This window comes from Mesoplodon densirostris, chromosome X (assembly GCF_025265405.1).
Source record: "Mesoplodon densirostris isolate mMesDen1 chromosome X, mMesDen1 primary haplotype, whole genome shotgun sequence".
In the NCBI taxonomy this organism is placed as follows: Eukaryota; Metazoa; Chordata; class Mammalia; order Artiodactyla; family Ziphiidae; genus Mesoplodon; species Mesoplodon densirostris.
This window is the reverse complement of record NC_082681.1, coordinates 77,968,584-77,990,042: the sequence shown is the minus strand read 5'-3', so window position 1 is coordinate 77,990,042 and position 21,459 is coordinate 77,968,584. Positions and strand designations below refer to the sequence as shown.

Genomic DNA, 21,459 nt, shown 5'->3' with positions numbered 1-21,459 from the left:
GGCGCCTTGTTCGCCTGTCCCCTCGAGGCCTAACCAATGGGGTCGAGGGCCTCTGCTTTGCCCTCAAGCCCGTGGGCGGTCCGAGCAGTTGGGTGAAGGGGATGGTGGGAGTGCTTCCCTCTGTCAAGACTCTCGGCCCGCCTCCTCCTGTCCTGCCTCCCCTTTCCGGTTAGAGTCACAGCTCTGAGCCTCCGTTTCCCATCTATACAGGGGGTCGGGGAGTGAGGGCGCCGGGCTCCAGGGGTGGTGAGGATGAAATGTCAAGATGGAGGCACTGGATGCCTAGCACGCGCCGAAAGCATTTGCCAGCCTCCCTTCCACCGCAAGCCTTATGACCCAACAGGAGAATGGGCACAGGAGTCCCCCAGTCAGTGATCAGGGGTCGGCCAGAGAGCAAAGGGATCGTATTTTCGTTCTGTAAGGTCTCTGTCTCAACTGCTCCATCAAATGTGGCTCAGCAAACGTCATTGGCAGGCAGGTTTGGCGGACAGACTGGGGTTGGTGGACAGATTGGGGTTGGCCTCGCTCCATCAGCCCTTCCCCCTCTCTGAGGCAAATTCAAAGAAGAAGAAATCGCAGTGGCCAGTTACACCCCAAAAGATGCTCGCCACCACTGATCCTGGAGATGTGAACTAAAACCACGAATCGGGTTTCACACACTAGGTTGACATCCTTCAAAGAGCTTAACCATTCCGAGGGTGGGAGAGGTGAGGAGCAAACCCCTGTGGCGGTGGTGCAAGAGACCCATTTGGGAGGTAATTTGGCAGAATCCATTGAAAGCAACTTAGTGCCAGCACGGACTCTGTGCCTGGCACTCTTCTAAGTGCTGGGCATAAATAGTAATGCATCAGCGTGACACTCCTAGAACTATAGTACCAACTATTACTGGCCTCTTACCGGTGAGCAAACAGGCACTGAGAGGTTCAGCCACTGGCCCAAGGTCATTTGGCTCGTGGGGATCAGCGGCAGGATTGAAACCAATCAATCTGACTCCAGAGTCCTTGCTTTGAGCCGAAGACCTTAAAAAGGAAGAAAAAAAAAAATAGGTATTTCCTCTATGTTCCGGCAAGTCCGCTGCCTGGTACTTCTTCCGGAGACACGCTGGTACCTGTAGTGTACAGGAGCCCATGCACAAGGGTGTTGGTGATGGGAAAAACTGGGAGCACTCCAAATTCCCATCAGTAAGGAAATGGATGAATGCAACGTGGCTTAGCATCCAGTAGCATAAAGCGTGGCAGTCCAACGGAATGCATCAGGCCATTCTCACAGCTTTCGAAAGCACCTGCCTGACTTCAAACTGCAAGTTGCAGAACGATGGCTTTGGATTCACATTTGTAAGTTAAATCACTTGCGTGCGTGGGCACACACACACACCAGTCAATCCTATGTAATATATGAGAATTCATTTAAGTATATGTACAAGTATGTTTTAAAGTTTTGAAGGACGCACAACCAAGGCCTACCAGTTGTGATGGCGGTCGGTGTGGATAGCCAGGTGTCTCTCAATTTTTCTTGGAACTGTCAGTTCTCAGCTTCCCTGAGCTGAGCAGTACTGATGTCTGGGGAGTGGTGCCTCCCTTGGTTTCTCTATGGCCCATGGGTGTTAGAATTTCCCTTGTCTGCCACCCAACTCCTACTCTGACACCCCTCCATTCCTCCCGTACCTTCCTTCTGCTCCTTCCCGTTCATACTCCTCTGTCTTCAGTCACCTCTCTCTCCTGCATCCTGCTCTGGCTGACCTCCTGGAGAGTCCTGGCGTGTCTGAACCGCTGTTGCCTGTGGAACTCAAAGGCCCAGTTTTCTGGGCCTGAGTTTCTGCACCTGAGAAGCTGGCCATGCTGGAGAAGTTACAGAGCAGGGGAGACTGGGTGCACTGTAAACCTGCAATCCTCCTCCTCGAGCCTGCCCCCGATGGTGCCTGCCTGTTTGTGGATACCGCCCTCTTCCACTTCTCCCAGTGACTTTTTAAGGCATGGTGTGCTATTTCAAATATGTTAAAATGGATAAGGAAGGATATAGCAAAATCTCCTGCATCCACCAGCATCCTATGAAACATTACCAGTGGATCCAGTGGAAGCCTCCATCTTCCCTCTCACCATTTCCATTCCCTTCCTCCCTCCCCCATAGAGAGACTCCCGGAACTTCTCTCCTTCTCCACTCTCTTCGTCCCTGTGGCTCTCCTACCTCCTCTTCCCATACATCCCATACGTCTCCAACGATGTCACTAATCTCTGCTTTACCCTGTTATGCTCACCAGGATCCAATACTGGTTTTGACGTACTCTCTTGGCCCGGGGTGGGAGCCAGTGGCAGAGGTTCCTCTTGGCTTTCCCCACCATGATAGCTCTTACTCCACAGACCAATGACCCAATGTGTAGGTCATTGCTCCAACTGCCAAGTGTATCACTTAGAATTATCAGCTTGGGGACTGGAGAAATGACCACTATGTTTGTCCAGGGACCCAGTCAGCTCACTGTGAACTGATCTCTATCCCCAACTCCTTTTACTGCCAGAACCTATAAGCCCCACTCTAATGGGGCCCCATCATGACACTTTGGGCTTCCGGGATCAATGTCAGCTCAGAAACTGTGTCCAGTAGTCCTAGATATGTCTGTGTCCGGTGCCAGTGTGCAGTCACCCAAGCATCTAAGAAAAGTGCTATGAACATTTGCATACAGATTTTTTGTGAATATAAGTTTTCATTTCTCTTGGGTAAATATCTAGGAGTTAACTTGCTGGATTGAATCGTTAGTGTATTTTTAACTGTTTCCAGAGAGTCTATACCATTTTTTGCATTCTCACCAGCAATGCAGGAGAGTTCTAGCTGTTCCTCAGTCTGTCTAGCACTTGGTATTGTCTGTATTTTGTTTTTATTTCAGCCATGTTTATAGCTATGTTGTCGTATTTCATTCTGGCTTTAGTTATTCCCCTAATGACTAATGAGGTCAAACATCTTCTCAGTAGCTTACTGACCATCCAGCAAGCACAATGACAGTTCGATTTTTTTTTTGCTCATTGTTTATTGTGTTGTTTGATTTCTCATTACTGAATATCGAATGTTCTTTATCTCTTTCGGATACAAGTTTTTTATCATGTGTGCTTTGCAAATATTGTTTCCCAGTCTGTGGCTTATGCTTTCAAAAACAAAGAAACAGACAAAACCCAAATAACACAATTTAAAAATGGACAAAGGAATTGATTAGATATTTCTCCAAAGAAGACACATAAATGGCCTACAGGTATATGAAAAATGCTCAACATCACTAGTCAACAGGGAAATGCAATTCAAAACCACAATGAGTTATCACCTCACAACTGCTAACATGGCCAGTATTAAAAAAAAAAAACAACTCAAAATAGCAAGTGTTGGCAAGGTAGTGAAGAAAATGAGTTCCTTGTGCATTGCTGGTGGGAGTGTAAAATTGTGCACCCGCCATGGAAAACAGTATGGAAGTTCCTAAAAAAATAAAAATAGAACTCCCATATGATCCAGCATTCTCACTTCCGTATATTTACATTTACATTACAAAATAATTGAAATCAGGATCTTGCATAGATTATTGCACTCCCATGTTCACTGTACCATTATTCACAATAGCCAAGGGGTGAAGACAACCTAAATATCTATCAACAGGTGAATAGATAAAAGGTGGTATATATAATGTATACATATAACAGAATATTATTCAGCCTTTAAAAAGAAGGAAATCTTGCTATATGCTGTAGTATGGATGAACTTTGAGGATATTATACTAAGTGAAGCAAGCCACTCACAAAGGACAAATACAGCATGTTTCCACTTATATGGGGTACCTAAAGTAGTCAAACTCTTAGAAGCAGAAAGTAGAATCCTGGTTGCCAAAGGTTTGGGAGAGGGGGAAACGGGGAGTTGTTGTTCCATGAGTATAGATTTGCAGTCATGCAAGATGAAGAATTCCAGAGATCTGATTGCAACAATGTTCATATAGTTAACAACACTGTACACTAAAAAATTGTTAATAAGGTAGGTTTCATATTATGTGTTTTTGCAATAAAAATGAATTAAAAAATAAAATGCCTCATTCAATGGCTTTTCGTATATTCACAGTTGTGCATCTATCACAATCAATTTTAGGATATTTTTGTTAGCCCAAGAAGACGCCTTGTATCCCTTACCCAACACCCCGAACCCCCCAACCCACCCCCAGCCCTATAGGCAAGTAATAAACTACTTTCTGTCTCTATGATTTGCCTATTTAGGAAATTTTGTATAAATGCAATCACACAATATATAGTACATGTTGTCTGGCTTCTTTCACTTAATGTAATGTTTTCGAGGTTCACCCATGTTGTAGCATGTATCAGTACTTTGGTTATTTTTATTGCCAAATAATATTCCATGGTATGGGTATACCACATTCTATTTATACATTCATCAGTTTATGGGCATTTGGGTTGTGTTTAGTTTGGGAATGTTATGGATAATATTCCCAAACTCAATGCTGTTAAGCATATTCATATACATTTTGAGTTCATGAGTTTTTGTGTGAACATATGTTTTCAGTTCTCTTCGGTAGATCCCTAGGAATGGACATTCTGGATCATATGGTAACTCTATGTTTAACTTTTTAAGAAAACACCAGAATATTTTCCAAAAAGATTCAACTATTTTACATTATCACCAGAAGTGTATGAGGATTCAAATTTCTCCAAATCCAAATATTTGTTATTATCTGTATTTTGGATTATAGCCATCCTATTGTTTTTGCAACATGGTATCTCATTATGGTTTTGATTTATATTTCCCTACTGACTAGTGGCTGTGAACATCCTTTCATATGCTTATTAACCATTTCTAAACCTTCTTTGGTTAAATGTCTATACAAATCTTTTACCCAACTTTTTAATGGGGTCATTTTCTTATTTATTTATTATTCTTATTCTTTATTCTGCATACAAGTTCTTTGTTAGATCTGTGACTTTCAAATATTTTCTCCCAGTCTGTACCTTGTCTTTTCATTTTCTGAATAGTGCCTTCTGAAGCATAAATGTTTTAAATTTTGCCAAAGTCCAATTTATCAAGTTTTTCTTTTATGGATCATGCTTTTGGTGTTGTATCTAAGAAATCATCGCCTAGCTCATGCGTACAAATATTTTTCTCCTAGGGTTTCTTTTAACAGATTTATAGTTGTAGGTTTTACTTTTAAGTCTCTGATCCATTCTGCATTAAGTTTTGTGTGTGCTGTGAAGTAAGGTTCGAAGTTTGTATTTTTGCATGATATCCAGTTGTGCCAGCACCATATGTTGAAAAGACTATCCTTTCCCCATTGAATTGAAAATCATTGACCATAAATATAAGGAGAGTTCGTTATTTCTAAACTCTCGATTCTGTTCCATTGATCTATCTCTATGTCGGTATCACACTAACTTGATTACCTTTATTTTTATCGTAAGTTTTGAAATCAGAAGGTGGAATCTTCCAAGTTTGTTCTTTTTTGAAGTAGTTTTGGATATTCTGTTTTGTTTTGTTTTTCATTTCCATATGAATTTTCTGGATCAGCCTGTGAGTTTCTACAAAGAAAGCCTGCTGAAATTTCGATAGAGATTGAATTGAATCTATATGTCAATTTGGGGAGAATTACCATATAAATATTGAGTCTTACAACCATGAACATGCAATGCCTTTCCATTTATTTAGATCATCTTTAATTTCTCTCAACAAACATCAATTTGTGTTTCTCAGTGCATAAGTATTACATTTGGTTTGTTAAATATATGCCTAAGCATTTAATTCTTTTTGATGCTATTGTAGCTAGAATTAAGTGTTCCTTAATTTCATTTTTGGATTATTTGCTACATGTATATGGCAATAAAATTTGTTTTATATATTACTCTTGTATTCTGTGATCTGTTGAACTTCTTTATTAGTTCTACCGTTAGATCCGTTTTTGTGGATTCCTTAGGATTGTCTGCATATGAAATCATGTCATCTGAGAATAAAAAAAACCTCCCTTTTTATTTCCTATCTGGATGACTTTTAGTTCTTCTTCTTCCCTGTTTGAACTGGCTCAAACTTCCAGTGCAATAATGAATAAAAGTAGTGAGCATGTCTTTGTTGCTGACTTTAGGGAAAAGGTATGCAGTCTTTCACTACTAAATATGATGTTAGCTGTAGGTTTTTCATAGATATCCTTTATGATGCTGAAGAAATTTCTTTCTATTCCTAGTTTTTTTAATTGTTTTTATCATGAAAGGTGGTGGAATTTTGTCACATGCTCTTTCTGTGTCAGTTAATATGATAATGTTTCAGTGCTTTCTTCTTTTAAAATAGTGTATTACATAAATTGATTTTTAGATGTTAAACCAACCTTGTATTTCTAGAATAAATCCCACTTGGTTATGGTATATAATCCTTTTTATATGTTTCTGAATTCAGTTTGTTAATATTTTCTTGAGGGTTATTTCATCTATATTCATGAGAAAGATTGGTATGCAATTTTCTTTATTTTGGATGTCTTTGTGTGTTTTGGGCATCAGGGTAATTGTGCTGGTCTCAGCCAATCGATAGTGATACTGTCAGCTAGAAATACCTGGAGGCACTTATCTGTACTCCAAGGCGAGCCCCCACAGATATTTCCCCTTTCAGAACCAATGTTGTGGTTGAACTAGCCCTTGTGGTTCTTATTATAATTGCAAGAGGCACCTCAGCAATAACCTTTAGGAGACTTTGTAAGGACGAAGTTTATTACTCATAAGTCATGGAGGGTACATGGCATGCCTTGGACCACACAGAAAGGTTGTGGGTGGAGAAAGAGAGCTGGGACCTGGGGTTATGTATGTATCGGGGTCAAGAGTGAGGGGCCTAGGGTTTCTCAGATTCACTCTTTATTGATGAATTTAACACAGAATGGGAATTAAAGCACAAGAAGGGAAAAACAAGCAGCCAAAGGGTCAGTTATCTAAGTCAATCAGAGATCTCTAAAACAAAGGAAACTTCAGGGGTGTGGTGGCCTGGCTCTTTACCTAGTCGTGTAGCTGGCAATTTGTTCTTTTTGATATAGCTGTCTTTGAAGTGGTGCCTCAGCAATCAAAAGCTTAATGTCAGGCACTTGCATTACAATTAAGAAAAAAAAAATGTCAGAGGCTCACACTACAGTAATATTGGCCTACTAGAGCTATTTTGAAAGTGTTCATTCCTCTTCTATTTTCTGGAAGAATTTCTGGAGTGTTGCTATTATTTCCATCTGAAATGTTTGATAGCATTCAGCGGTGATGCCATCTGGACAGGAGCATCATTGTGGGAATATTTTTAATTATTAATTTAATTGATTGTCTATTATTGAGTCTGTTTTGAAGTTTGTGTCTCTCTACAAATGTTTTCATTGCATATATGTGTCTAATTTGTTGGTATAAAAGTTTTCATACTATTTTCTTATGTTTTTTTAAATTCAATAGACTCAATGGTGATGTCTCCCTTTTCAGCCCTGATTTTAGTGATTCCTTAGGAATCTTTTTTTTTTCTTGGTCTGTCTGCCGAAGGTTTGTGATTTGTTATCTTTTTAAAAAACCATCTTTTGGTTTCATTGTGTTGTCCAAAAAAATTAATCAATAGTCAATCGAAGAAAAATGGAAATTTTTATTTGAGCCAACCTGAGGACTATAACCTGGGAGACAATCTTCAGAAAACTCTGAGGACTGTTCCACCCATTGGAGGTAAAACCGTGATATAAGTTTTTGAGACAAAGTAGCATGTTAATAGTTTACATAGTCCAACAAGGCGAGTAGTGGGTATTAATGAGGCATTACAGGATTGAGAAAGGAAAGTTATCTCTTAAGGAGCTACCTCATGATTCCAGGAGGAAATTTCTTTTTCTTCTTTCTTTCCTTCTTTTCTTTCTTTCTTTCTTTCTTTCTTTCTTTCTTTTCTTTTCTTTTTTTTGGTGTGTGGGCATTCCTGTATCTTTTAAGGGGATCTAGTTAATGTATAATGTGATGCACAAATCACACTAAAGGGGAGGGGGTAGTGGCTCAAATGGGCAGAGAGAGAGTTTTATGTTTAAAATGTTTCTTGTCCTGCCTGAAAATAATTTTATTACATTAATTCCACTTTTGATCATTAATCTTTCAATAGAAAGCATTAGGTGATCAAGTATTTGGTCCCTAAATGGTAGGGTGGTTCTTTACGTGCCTTGGGTCCATCATGTCCCTCGATGCTGGGTCCTAATAGCCCGGTTCTTTCTTTCCTTTTAGGGTGTGGTACTAGTAAGATGTCTGGCAAGGACTAACGGCCAATTCCAAGTTGTCCAATAGGACTTGCACCAATTTTACCTTGCATGTGCATTGTGCATGTCCATTATCTTATAGAGAACTATAGATGTGATCAATAGTTTCCAGTTGTTTAGATATCATTATCTTAGTAGGAGCAGGTGATACACAGTGCAAAAACCAAGAAACTAAAACTTTATAAGTTACACAAACTGTAATCAAAGTTGGAAATAGGAGCAACAATATCATTAGTAAAGATTTAAGCCAATATCCTCTTGAACCATACCATTTTCCTAGCATTTCCCTTAAACTGGGAAGACGATCATTCAGAGTGGAAATCCAATTTTTCATACGCATCATAAGCGGGGGTTGCATTAGAAGACTCATCAGGTATAAAAACAAAACGTTCACTATGTATTACAGCATAAGCTCCCCCTTGGGAAGCTGTTAGAATATTGAGGGCCATGCAATTCTGTAGGATTGCTTTTCTCATCATGGAAATTTCTGAACTGAGCAAACACACGGCTTGGTTACTATCATTTAAGGCTTGCTGGGTGAATTTTGTTAAAGCCTCTATATGAGTAATGATATCTTCTATTCCAAGTGAAGGAATAAATATTGCAGCCAAATAATCATACCATTGGAAAACTGATTGAACCCTACATGCCCACATTGAAAGCAGGATGACAGCGGCTGTTTTCAAGGCTACCTGTAGGTGACATTGAGCCTAAAGGAAACCAATTGTACACCTTCCTAACCAATCTGGGGAGATCCAAGGTCATAAATTTGTTGTATAAACCTATTGGGTCCTGTTAGAAGCTATCCCACAACTTTAACATCTAGTGAAAACTGTCTTTCAGACATTGAAACATACACCCAAAGGTTATCAAATATTAGGTAGGATTCATTTGGGATTTAAAAACATTTACTAATGTGTATCTGAGGCCATCGTACTGCAACTTGCAGTTTGAAGTCAGGAGGATGCTTTCTTCTTTTAGTGTCTCTCTTGTGGTTTGATGATTTTCTTCAGTGTTATGTTTGTGTTCCTTTCTCTCTAGTTATGGTAGATCTATAGTAGGTCTTTGATCCATGGAGTTCATTTATGTTGACCTATAACTATTTGATTGAAACCGATAGTCATTAAGTTCAAACACATTCTGAAAGCTCTACATTTTTTACTCACCTCCCAGCATTTTGTGTTTTTGATGTCATATTTCACATCTTCATGTCTATCATTTAACTGTTTATTGTAGTTACCGTTGATTTTACAATTTTTGTCTTTTAACCTTTGTACTAGCTTATTTAACTGGTAAATACCCAGCCTTTATGATATAATTGCTTCACCAGTATATTTTCCCCGTCCTTTAATTTCTTATTTCCTGTTGTAGCCAGTGTTTTTTTTTTTTTTTTTTTTTTTTTTAACTTCAAGAAGACCTTTTAACCCTTCTTGTAAGGTTGGTTTAGTATTGATGAGCTCTTTTAAATTTTGCTTGTCTGAGAAGCCTTTATCTCTCCTTCAATTCTGAATGATAACCTTGCTGGGTAAAGTATCCTAGGTTGTAGGGTTTTCCCTCTCAGCACTTTAAATCTTATCATGCCACTCCCTTCTGACATGCAAAGTATATGCAGAAAAATTAGCTGATAGGCTTATGGGACTTCCCTTGTATGTGACTCTTGTTTTTCTCTTGCTACCTTTAGAATTCTCTCTTTAACTTTTGCCCTTTTAATTATATGTCTTGATGTGGGTGTGTATGGGTTCATTTTGTTTGGGACTCTCTGTGCTTCCTCTGTGTTTCTTTCTTCAGATTAGGGAAGTTTTCAGCCATAATTTCCTCAAATACATTTTTCAACCCCTTTCTCTCTCTCTTCTCCTCTGGGACCCCTATAATGCAAATGTGAGTATGCTTGATGTTGTCCCACAGGTCCCTTAAATTATTCTCATTAAAAAAAATTGTTTTTTGCACTTATGATTGAGTGATTTCCATTATTCTACTTCCCAGACTGCTTATGTGTTCTTCTCTGTCACCTAATCTGCTGTTAATTCCCTCTAGTGTATTTGTAATTTCAGTTATGCTATTCGGCTCTGACTTGTCCTTTTTATATTTTCTAGTTCTTTGTTAAAAATTCTCACTGTGTTCATCTATTCTTTGCCCCAGTTCAGTTAGCATTCATATTACTACTGCTATGAACTCTTCATCAGTTAAATTATTTATCAGTTTCCTTAGGGTTTTTTTCAGCATTTTTTCTTGTCTTTAATTTGAAACATGTTCCCCTGTCTACTCATCTTTTTAAAACTTTCTCTGTCTCTATGAAATTAGGTGAGACAGTTATCTATCCCAGTCTTGAGGGTGTGTTCTTGTGTGGGACCATCCCTGTTCAGTCTGCATGTGCCCAGTGGCTCTGGAGGGAGAGCTAGATATGAAGTGAGCATGGGCTGCATCTTCCCCTAGGGCGTGGTGGCAGTCACTGCCCGGGTGGGAAACAGGTCTGGAGTTGAAGGGGCTAGAGCCAGAATAAGGTGTGAGCTGGGGCTGCTTCTCTGCTCAATGGCCCTCACTGCCCTTTCAGGTGTGGGGTTGGGACCTGAGGGGCCAGAGTTAAGAGCCCTGAGGAAGTTGGGTTTCTCCCAGGTGTGATGGCAGTCTCCACATTGGTCTGGGATATAGCCGGGTCCTGAGGGCTTGGGGCAGTATTTCTCTTCTGGTTTCACTTTTCCCCCAGTGTGCACACTGTGGTTAGAGGCTAGAGGGAATGGGCTCTGAGCCAGAGGGCTTCAGGCCGGAAGGGATGGTGCCATACCACTGAGCTGGTCCCATACCCTCCATAGTGTGCACTGGGAAGCGAGTTCCTGTGATGGTGGTCTCCAGCCTGTACTTAGCTTCACACTCTCCAGAGTGTCTGCAGGGACACAAGACCTGGAATGACTGTCTCTACAGGTTAGAGGCAGGTCCAAAGTCTACGCTGGCTCTGTTTCCTCGAAGTGCACACACACTCATTGGTAATGGCCTCAGCTCAGTGGGGAGCAGTGCCGAAGCAAGAGGGGCTAGAACATAAGCCTGGTACAGGCTGGACTGGTGGGGGGGCACTGGGTACATCCTAGGAATCCAGCCAGAGGCCTGGGCAGCAATCAAGCCCACCTCCTCCAGGGAGGGGTTTGAGTGGATTAAGTCCCACGAATGTCCTTTTCTGACCCTGAGGTCTGTGACTGCCCCATCCCACATGTGGTCTGTCCACCTGAGCTCATGCCATGGACTCTGGAAGCGAGTCACTGTGAGAATATGGGGGAAGGGTGGACTCAAGTGCTCCCCATTGTCCAGGCGCAGTCACTCCTTACTTCCCATCCTCACTGCGCCCACCCTGCCCCTGTCCCGGGTAGCTCATGTTGGGTGGTCTCATATATGGGTCCCCTGATTCTAAGATGAGCTACTCTGAGGAGCCACTCTTCCCAATCTCACTCCATCCACACCCACAGTAGCTGTCAGACATCATAGGATCACAGAGTAGGATCAAGAGCCTCCTCCAGCGAATCCAACATTTCGAGCATCCCAACACCCTGTCGTGGGGTTTGGTGACTTCTGCATCCTCCCCCGCCTATGCTTTGGGAATTTAACGACAACCCTTGAACACAACAGATCCGACCCTTGCTTTTGCTCATTCAATGCCTTACAGAACCTGGACCAGCCTCTACTCTCTTTACTCCCTGAATCACATCTTTCTCCCTCAAGGGAGATTATCCCTGATTACTTTTATTCACACACAGGGGCACACAGTCACCAACCTTGAATGTCCTATCTACCATCATACCCCCTTTTGTGTAGTAAAACACCGGTCGTTTGGGAAGGGCGCCAGGCAGAATCGCCGCACTCAAACACAGATCTGTCCCTCTGAGTCTCAGGCTAGTACAGCCCTGGGTCCCGGCTGAGGGAAGGAAGTGCTCCCCAACCTCCAGTGAGGGGGAAATTGAACATGGAGCTCAGACTCAATCTCGTGTGTCCTAAAGAGGCAGTCTGGGAGATTGAGCTGGGACACAGAAATATAATTTCCAGGAAAATGTGTCATGGGGCTGGTGGAAGAGTATTTGACAGGGACCATGCAAGAACACAGACCTACGAACCACACTTGCCATAGAACCTGACGGGCCAATTTCCACTCAAGGGTATAGAGACGACCAGGCTGGAGGAGGGTGGTCAGCTGGTGAGGGCAGGGAGGATGTGAATGCTTCCAGAGTGGAGCTCTGGAAGGGGGTCATGAGTTCCTGCTGATGGGCGGGGGGTGAATGGCAGAGATGAATGGGAACCACCAGACCCCAAAGGAGGAGGGTGGTTTGGAGAGAATTAGAAGAGGGCCTTCGGGGGCAAGGGAGGATGTGTCGGTGTGGCCAGGGAGAGCACACAGAGGACCCAGACCTGGGGCAGTCCGCTGACTTGACTGCAGGGATGGTAGCAGAGGCTGGTCCAGAGTCCCCACCACAGGATGCGACAGATACTGTTCTGGAAAAGGCTCTGACGTGGAGCAGTGCCCCGCCCCGGCCCCCTAACCCTACCCCTACCCCTCCAGAGAGAAGGCAGAACACATAATATGAGAGGTACTTTATTTGGAAACTGCTGTGAAACTGGGGAGGGGGCAAAACAAGGGTAGAGGAAGCCCTAGCTGAGGCAGAACAGGAGGGAACGAGCTTGGCCACAGCTCCCGGGCTCCAAAGGTACCAGCTGCCCCTCCTGCAGGAAGACGATGGGCTCAACCTGTAAAACAGCAGAGTCAGGGAAGAGCCTCAAGCCAGGGCCAGCCCCCAGCCCTGCTCAACAGCCAGGACTGTGGGAAGGGGTACGGTGTGTGTAACACTCACTTCAAAGTGTCAGCATCGTGAGAGCCATGTCCTTCATGGTGTCTGCAACAGGGACAGGCATTAGTAGGCACTCCAGAGAGAGGGATATGGAAGCCCGTCCCCTATCCCCGTGAGGAACCGCGTAGCCCTGAAACCTGAAACCCCCTCCAGACCCGATGCAAAGAGCTCTGGGCCAGATCACTCCCCACCACCGGAATTGAATGTGGAACTGGTTCCTAAAGGGAAACAAAGTGTGCCAGCAGCTCTGATGCTGTGGGCCGTGCCACAACCATTCAGATCTCGTCACACACACAAACAAACAATCCAACAAGAACCTTAGAAGCCACACCAAGCAGCAGTTCAAGGGAAAATCAACGAGGCATCTCTAAAAGTCCTATCAGAAGGAGATTCCCTAGGACGGGTCTGGTTGGCAAAGTGTGCATGCAGTCCAGACAGTACTTTGCTGCTTGTACACACGCCCAGTTGTACATGCACAGCCGGCTCCAGGGCCAGGCCTGCTAGGTTCTCCTCCCCACAGGGATGTTGGTCCCTGCGAGGCTGACTGCACCTGCAGCCCACCCCCACCCCAGGTGCCCACCCGGGTTCTGAACTAAGATACCGCTCTCCGTCCCTGGTTCCTCATACCAAGTTTCTTCTTAAGGGCGTCTACTGCTCTCTGTAGCACGAGACACTAGGCCAGCAGACACAGGAGGAAGAGAAATGATTAGTATAATCTGGCCTCCTCTCTCCTCCACCTTCTCCTCTCCACCGGGCCCTGCACCCCAAAGCCGGGTGGCTAGACTGGCAAGCGCTCCTCAGTGGAAAGCAGGTGGGCTCCCTCCATGGGGTACGTGATGGGGTCAGGGGAGGGGGGGCCACATATATGTCAGCTGAACTTGGACCCAGATCCCACCCTCGAGTTTGGGCCTGCATTTCCAGGAGCCAGAGGAAGCATTACCGAAGGACAGCCCGGCATTCCCAGTGGCTGCTGCGGCGTTTCCGGTCTTGGGGGATGGTCAAGTGGCTCCCAGTCACCTGAGAGGGAAAGGACACACAATCCAGCTTCGCAGGCTCCCAGTGAGGTGGAAAGGGCCAAGTGGGGTCTACCGTGAGGTGAGGCGGCACCACCCTCTGCTGGCGACCAGCCGCCCCTGCTCTGCCCAGAAGCCCGAACCTTCTCTCTGGGCCTGCCTCCGCTGTTACCCGGGGGCAGCCATTTCGCCATTGTGGTCCCCAAGCTATGTGCCTCTGGATTCGCCCCTCCCAGGGCTGCAGCCACAGCCAGCACGTGGGAGAGCAATGTGGGCGAAAAGGACTTAACAGAAAAGGCTGTTCCCCTGTAAGGCTACACCCGGAGGAGCTGTGTGTGGCACTGCCACCGATCAGCCGCGCCGCACAAACCCCACACACAGGATGATGTGGCTCAAGGCCAGCCCTGCCAGCACCCCGTCTCCTGTGGGAGAAGCTGCCTGAGAGAACGGCTGTGCCCCCAACAGAGACAGAGCCAGAGGTTTCTGCCCTCCACCCCTCTCCCCTCCCCTCCTATCAAACCCACGACACTCACCTGAGGGGGCAGGCCCCCTGGGCATGACTTCTCCCTGGTTCAGGGCCAAGGGCTCTGAGTTTCCTGGATCTTGGGGGCCTCTGGTGTCGACCTCGCCACTGCTGGCTTTTCCACGATGCATGCGCAGATAAGGTGTCCCTGGCTTGTGAGCTGGCAGCTGAAACAAAAATTTTTCACCGATTTGGACTAAGGAAGTGTGTGTGTGTGTGTGTGTGTGTGTGAGAGAGAGAGAGAGAGAGAGAGAGAGAGAGAGAGAGAGAGAGAGAGAGAGAGAGAGTGTTGTGTGATTTGGGCCGGGGTGAGGCAGGGAATTGGGAAGGGAATTGAAAGGCTGATCTCATTAGCACTTTCTCCCTCCGTCAGCCCCAGGCCAGCAGGCAGAGGTGATCTAGGGACAACAGTGGGGCACTGAGTAAGCCCAGGGCCCCTGCAAGGAAGGTCTGGGGAACACCTAGGAGATAGGATTCAGGAAGCTGGTGAGTCTAAATACTGAGGCTTTTCGGGGAAGCTTTTAAGGGATCCCCCGACCCAATTCAGCTACCAACCCTCCCTTCCATCCCAGCCCCAGTCTCTCAGAGGACGCTGGAAACAGGCCAAGGGTGGAGAACCAGGCCCAGCACACCCGAAGTGCTACCTTACTGTTTGTCCCTAGTAAAAGGAGCCCGATCAGGCATCATAATGACCCAGTGACCGAGGGGCACCCAATGACGACCCCTGAGGGGTGGACAGAGGCAGCATGGGTGAAGACGTGTGCTCTGGGTGCGGTGGGGGCGGGGAAGAGTGGGGAGAGAGGAGGAGCCTGGCCTACTCACTTGGCCCTTTGGGGCTGGGTCTCTATTTGGGTCCTTATCTTCTCCCGCCACAGCCTCAGACTCCCTTGTCCACGTGACCACGGATTTCTTCCCAGCGCTGGTGTGCTTGGCCTGTTTGGTTCCAGAAGGGACCAAGGTATACCTCTTGGATCTCCCAAGCAGCGGAATACCAGAGACTGGGGGGAAGGTGGCCGGTTCCAGCGGAGGTGCCCAGATTCGCTGCCCCCAGGAAGGGAAGTTTTTCCCCAGGGCAAGTGTGGAGGCTCCCCCGAGGGATTTCTTCTCCAGGGTCCCCTTCTTCCTAGGAGTGACCTGCGGCAGGCCACCTGCCGTAGCAGCAGCAGCAGCAGCTCCCGGGTAGCTGGGCTTGCTGCCCCCGTTCCCCCAGAGCACGCTCTGCATTTTCTTAGGGGAAGAGATGCCCTGCTCTCCCACGCCCTGCCTTTCCACAACCGAAGAGAGTCCTCGCAGAGCCGAGGACAGGGAAGAGCCTGTCACGGGAAGGAAATTCTCCCTGACTTGGAAATTCGAGTGTCTGGGAGTGTCCCCGGGATCCTGGGGTCTGCTGGGCTCGGCCTGGCCTCCTCCTCCGGGGTAAGTACTCACCGTCATCAGCTCTGTGTCACTGAACTCATCTGAGGACTCGGAGTCGGATAGCTGCCGGGCCCGGCCTTCATAGGAGAACCGCTGGCGATCCGCAGCCACGTTCAACCTACGCTTAGTGGCTCTCTTAGGCTTCCTCCAGGCCCGGCCCGCTTCGGGCCCACCGAGGTGGAGAGGGCCGGCCAGAGCCGGCGGCGCTTCCCCACAGCTCTGGGCGGTCGCTCCTGGACGGCCGGGACCCGCCTCGAGGCCGGCGGACACTTCGAAGGAGGCGCAGGGCTCCTCCAACGGGTATCTGCAGAAGTTCAGCACGTCCCGGTCGTACAGCTGCTGCGTGGTGCCCGCCGCAGACTCCTCGAACAGGTCCAGGAGGTCCCTCGTGTCGTCATCCGGGGAGCCAGGTCGGCCTTCGCGGCCACACAGCACCGGCCCTCCCGCTTCCAGCATCTCCCGCTCTGACTGGAAGCCCTTGGGATCCCGGCAGCCGCTCCCGCCCCCGCCGCTCGGCGGCTTCCTGGGCTCGGCGCCGCGGTCGGGTCCCCGCGGAACTGCGCGGCCGGCCGGGCGGACGCCGGCCCGCTCCCCGCCCTCTGGGCCGAAACCCGTTCCCCACACAGACACCTCATCTGGGGAGCTCATGTCGTGACCCAGGCGGCCGCGGAACCGGGTCGACTGTTGATGGCCCGAGTCGCGGTCGCGGTCACGGCGGACGAGGCGGGCGGCGCTCAGAGGGCAGCGTCAACCACCTCAGGCGCCGCACGAGCTCGCCTCAAACGAAAGGACGCGCCACTTTCAGCGCACCTCCCACACCGGCGCCGCGGCCTCCTCATTGGTCCGGCCCTCGCCAACCAGCGGGCGCCTTGTTCGCCTGTCCCCTCGAGGCCTAACCAATGGGGTCGAGGGCCTCTGCTTTGCCCTCAAGCCCGTGGGCGGTCCGAGCAGTTGGGTGAAGGGGATGGTGGGAGTGCTTCCCTCTGTCAAGACTCTCGGCCCGCCTCCTCCTGTCCTGCCTCCCCTTTCCGGTTAGAGTCACAGCTCTGAGCCTCCGTTTCCCATCTATACAGGGGGTCGGGGAGTGAGGGCGCCGGGCTCCAGGGGTGGTGAGGATGAAATGTCAAGATGGAGGCACTGGATGCCTAGCACGCGCCGAAAGCATTTGCCAGCCTCCCTTCCACCGCAAGCCTTATGACCCAACAGGAGAATGGGCACAGGAGTCCCCCAGTCAGTGATCAGGGGTCGGCCAGAGAGCAAAGGGATCGTATTTTCGTTCTGTAAGGTCTCTGTCTCAACTGCTCCATCAAATGTGGCTCAGCAAACGTCATTGGCAGGCAGGTTTGGCGGACAGACTGGGGTTGGTGGACAGATTGGGGTTGGCCTCGCTCCATCAGCCCTTCCCCCTCTCTGAGGCAAATTCAAAGAAGAAGAAATCGCAGTGGCCAGTTACACCCCAAAAGATGCTCGCCACCACTGATCCTGGAGATGTGAACTAAAACCACGAATCGGGTTTCACACACTAGGTTGACATCCTTCAAAGAGCTTAACCATTCCGAGGGTGGGAGAGGTGAGGAGCAAACCCCTGTGGCGGTGGTGCAAGAGACCCATTTGGGAGGTAATTTGGCAGAATCCATTGAAAGCAACTTAGTGCCAGCACGGACTCTGTGCCTGGCACTCTTCTAAGTGCTGGGCATAAATAGTAATGCATCAGCGTGACACTCCTAGAACTATAGTACCAACTATTACTGGCCTCTTACCGGTGAGCAAACAGGCACTGAGAGGTTCAGCCACTGGCCCAAGGTCATTTGGCTCGTGGGGATCAGCGGCAGGATTGAAACCAATCAATCTGACTCCAGAGTCCTTGCTTTGAGCCGAAGACCTTAAAAAGGAAGAAAAAAAAAATAGGTATTTCCTCTATGTTCCGGCAAGTCCGCTGCCTGGTACTTCTTCCGGAGACACGCTGGTACCTGTAGTGTACAGGAGCCCATGCACAAGGGTGTTGGTGATGGGAAAAACTGGGAGCACTCCAAATTCCCATCAGTAAGGAAATGGATGAATGCAACGTGGCTTAGCATCCAGTAGCATAAAGCGTGGCAGTCCAACGGAATGCATCAGGCCATTCTCACAGCTTTCGAAAGCACCTGCCTGACTTCAAACTGCAAGTTGCAGAACGATGGCTTTGGATTCACATTTGTAAGTTAAATCACTTGCGTGCGTGGGCACACACACACACCAGTCAATCCTATGTAATATATGAGAATTCATTTAAGTATATGTACAAGTATGTTTTAAAGTTTTGAAGGACGCACAACCAAGGCCTACCAGTTGTGATGGCGGTCGGTGTGGATAGCCAGGTGTCTCTCAATTTTTCTTGGAACTGTCAGTTCTCAGCTTCCCTGAGCTGAGCAGTACTGATGTCTGGGGAGTGGTGCCTCCCTTGGTTTCTCTATGGCCCATGGGTGTTAGAATTTCCCTTGTCTGCCACCCAACTCCTACTCTGACACCCCTCCATTCCTCCCGTACCTTCCTTCTGCTCCTTCCCGTTCATACTCCTCTGTCTTCAGTCACCTCTCTCTCCTGCATCCTGCTCTGGCTGACCTCCTGGAGAGTCCTGGCGTGTCTGAACCGCTGTTGCCTGTGGAACTCAAAGGCCCAGTTTTCTGGGCCTGAGTTTCTGCACCTGAGAAGCTGGCCATGCTGGAGAAGTTACAGAGCAGGGGAGACTGGGTGCACTGTAAACCTGCAATCCTCCTCCTCGAGCCTGCCCCCGATGGTGCCTGCCTGTTTGTGGATACCGCCCTCTTCCACTTCTCCCAGTGACTTTTTAAGGCATGGTGTGCTATTTCAAATATGTTAAAATGGATAAGGAAGGATATAGCAAAATCTCCTGCATCCACCAGCATCCTATGAAACATTACCAGTGGATCCAGTGGAAGCCTCCATCTTCCCTCTCACCATTTCCATTCCCTTCCTCCCTCCCCCATAGAGAGACTCCCGGAACTTCTCTCCTTCTCCACTCTCTTCGTCCCTGTGGCTCTCCTACCTCCTCTTCCCATACATCCCATACGTCTCCAACGATGTCACTAATCTCTGCTTTACCCTGTTATGCTCACCAGGATCCAATACTGGTTTTGACGTACTCTCTTGGCCCGGGGTGGGAGCCAGTGGCAGAGGTTCCTCTTGGCTTTCCCCACCATGATAGCTCTTACTCCACAGACCAATGACCCAATGTGTAGGTCATTGCTCCAACTGCCAAGTGTATCACTTAGAATTATCAGCTTGGGGACTGGAGAAATGACCACTATGTTTGTCCAGGGACCCAGTCAGCTCACTGTGAACTGATCTCTATCCCCAACTCCTTTTACTGCCAGAACCTATAAGCCCCACTCTAATGGGGCCCCATCATGACACTTTGGGCTTCCGGGATCAATGTCAGCTCAGAAACTGTGTCCAGTAGTCCTAGATATGTCTGTGTCCGGTGCCAGTGTGCAGTCACCCAAGCATCTAAGAAAAGTGCTATGAACATTTGCATACAGATTTTTGTGAATATAAGTTTTCATTTCTCTTGGGTAAATATCTAGGAGTTAACTTGCTGGATTGAATCGTTAGTGTATTTTTAACTGTTTCCAGAGAGTCTATACCATTTTTTGCATTCTCACCAGCAATGCAGGAGAGTTCTAGCTGTTCCTCAGTCTGTCTAGCACTTGGTATTGTCCTGTATTTTGTTTTTATTTCAGCCATGTTTATAGCTATGTTGTCGTATTTCATTCTGGCTTTAGTTATTCCCCTAATGACTAATGAGGTCAAACATCTTCTCAGTAGCTTACTGACCATCCAGCAAGCACAATGACAGTTCGATTTTTTTTTTGCTCATTGTTTATTGTGTTGTTTGATTTCTCATTACTGAATATCGAAATGTTCTTTATCTCTTTCGGATACAAGTTTTTTATCATGTGTGCTTTGCAAATATTGTTTCCCAGTCTGTGGCTTATGCTTTCAAAAACAAAGAAGCAGACAAAACCCAAATAACACAATTTAAAAATGGACAAAGGAATTGATTAGATATTTCTCCAAAGAAGACACATAAATGGCCTACAGGTATATGAAAAATGCTCAACATCACTAGTCAACAGGGAAATGCAATTCAAAACCACAATGAGTTATCACCTCACAACTGCTAACATGGCCAGTATTAAAAAAAAAAAACAACTCAAAATAGCAAGTGTTGGCAAGGTAGTGAAGAAATGAGTTCCTTGTGCATTGCTGGTGGGAGTGTAAAATTGTGCACCCGCCATGGAAAACAGTATGGAAGTTCCTAAAAAAATAAAAATAGAACTCCCATATGATCCAGCATTCTCACTTCCGTATATTTACATTTACATTACAAAATAATTGAAATCAGGATCTTGCATAGATTATTGCACTCCCATGTTCACTGTACCATTATTCACAATAGCCAAGGGGTGAAGACAACCTAAATATCTATCAACAGGTGAATAGATAAAAGGTGGTATATATAATGTATACATATAACAGAATATTATTCAGCCTTTAAAAAGAAGGAAATCTTGCTATATGCTGTAGTATGGATGAACTTTGAGGATATTATACTAAGTGAAGCAAGCCACTCACAAAGGACAAATACAGCATGTTTCCACTTATATGGGGTACCTAAAGTAGTCAAACTCTTAGAAGCAGAAAGTAGAATCCTGGTTGCCAAAGGTTTGGGAGAGGGGGAAACGGGGAGTTGTTGTTCCATGAGTATAGATTTGCAGTCATGCAAGATGAAGAATTCCAGAGATCTGATTGCAACAATGTTCATATAGTTAACAACACTGTACACTAAAAAATTGTTAATAAGGTAGGTTTCATATTATGTGTTTTTGCAATAAAAATGAATTAAAAAATAAAATGCCTCATTCAATGGCTTTTCGTATATTCACAGTTGTGCATCTATCACAATCAATTTTAGGATATTTTTGTTAGCCCAAGAAGACGCCTTGTATCCCTTACCCAACACCCCGAACCCCCCAACCCACCCCCAGCCCTATAGGCAAGTAATAAACTACTTTCTGTCTCTATGATTTGCCTATTTAGGAAATTTTGTATAAATGCAATCACACAATATATAGTACATGTTGTCTGGCTTCTTTCACTTAATGTAATGTTTTCGAGGTTCACCCATGTTGTAGCATGTATCAGTACTTTGGTTATTTTTATTGCCAAATAATATTCCATGGTATGGGTATACCACATTCTATTTATACATTCATCAGTTTATGGGCATTTGGGTTGTGTTTAGTTTGGGAATGTTATGGATAATATTCCCAAACTCAATGCTGTTAAGCATATTCATATACATTTTGAGTTCATGAGTTTTTGTGTGAACATATGTTTTCAGTTCTCTTCGGTAGATCC

General features: G+C 46.2%; 1 protein-coding gene across 1 annotated transcript; it reads right to left on the bottom strand.

The window, feature by feature from the left end:
* Nucleotides 1-10,689: 10,689 nt before the first annotated feature.
* LOC132481650 (uncharacterized protein CXorf49 homolog) lies at nt 10,690-16,686 on the bottom strand. The gene is made up of 6 exons (XM_060086489.1): nt 15,445-16,686; nt 14,633-14,789; nt 14,027-14,103; nt 12,950-12,985; nt 11,062-11,173; nt 10,690-10,985 (listed from the first exon to the last, which is right to left on the bottom strand). The coding sequence occupies exons 1-6, from the start codon at nt 16,684-16,686 to the stop codon at nt 10,690-10,692; spliced, it is 1,920 nt and encodes a 639-aa protein (XP_059942472.1).
* Nucleotides 16,687-21,459: the final 4,773 nt, after the last annotated feature.

Coding starts and splice junctions, on each gene's coding strand:
- LOC132481650 (XM_060086489.1), bottom strand. CDS start 16,686: ATGAGCTCCCCAGATGAGGTGTCTGTGTGGGGAACGGGTTTCGGCCCA. Junction 14,790..15,444: donor ACCCAGCCCCAAAGGGCCAA/GTGAGTAGGCCA, acceptor TTTTTGTTTCAG/CTGCCAGCTCACAAGCCAGG. Junction 14,104..14,632: donor CAGGGGGCCTGCCCCCTCAG/GTGAGTGTCGTG, acceptor TTTCCCTCTCAG/GTGACTGGGAGCCACTTGAC.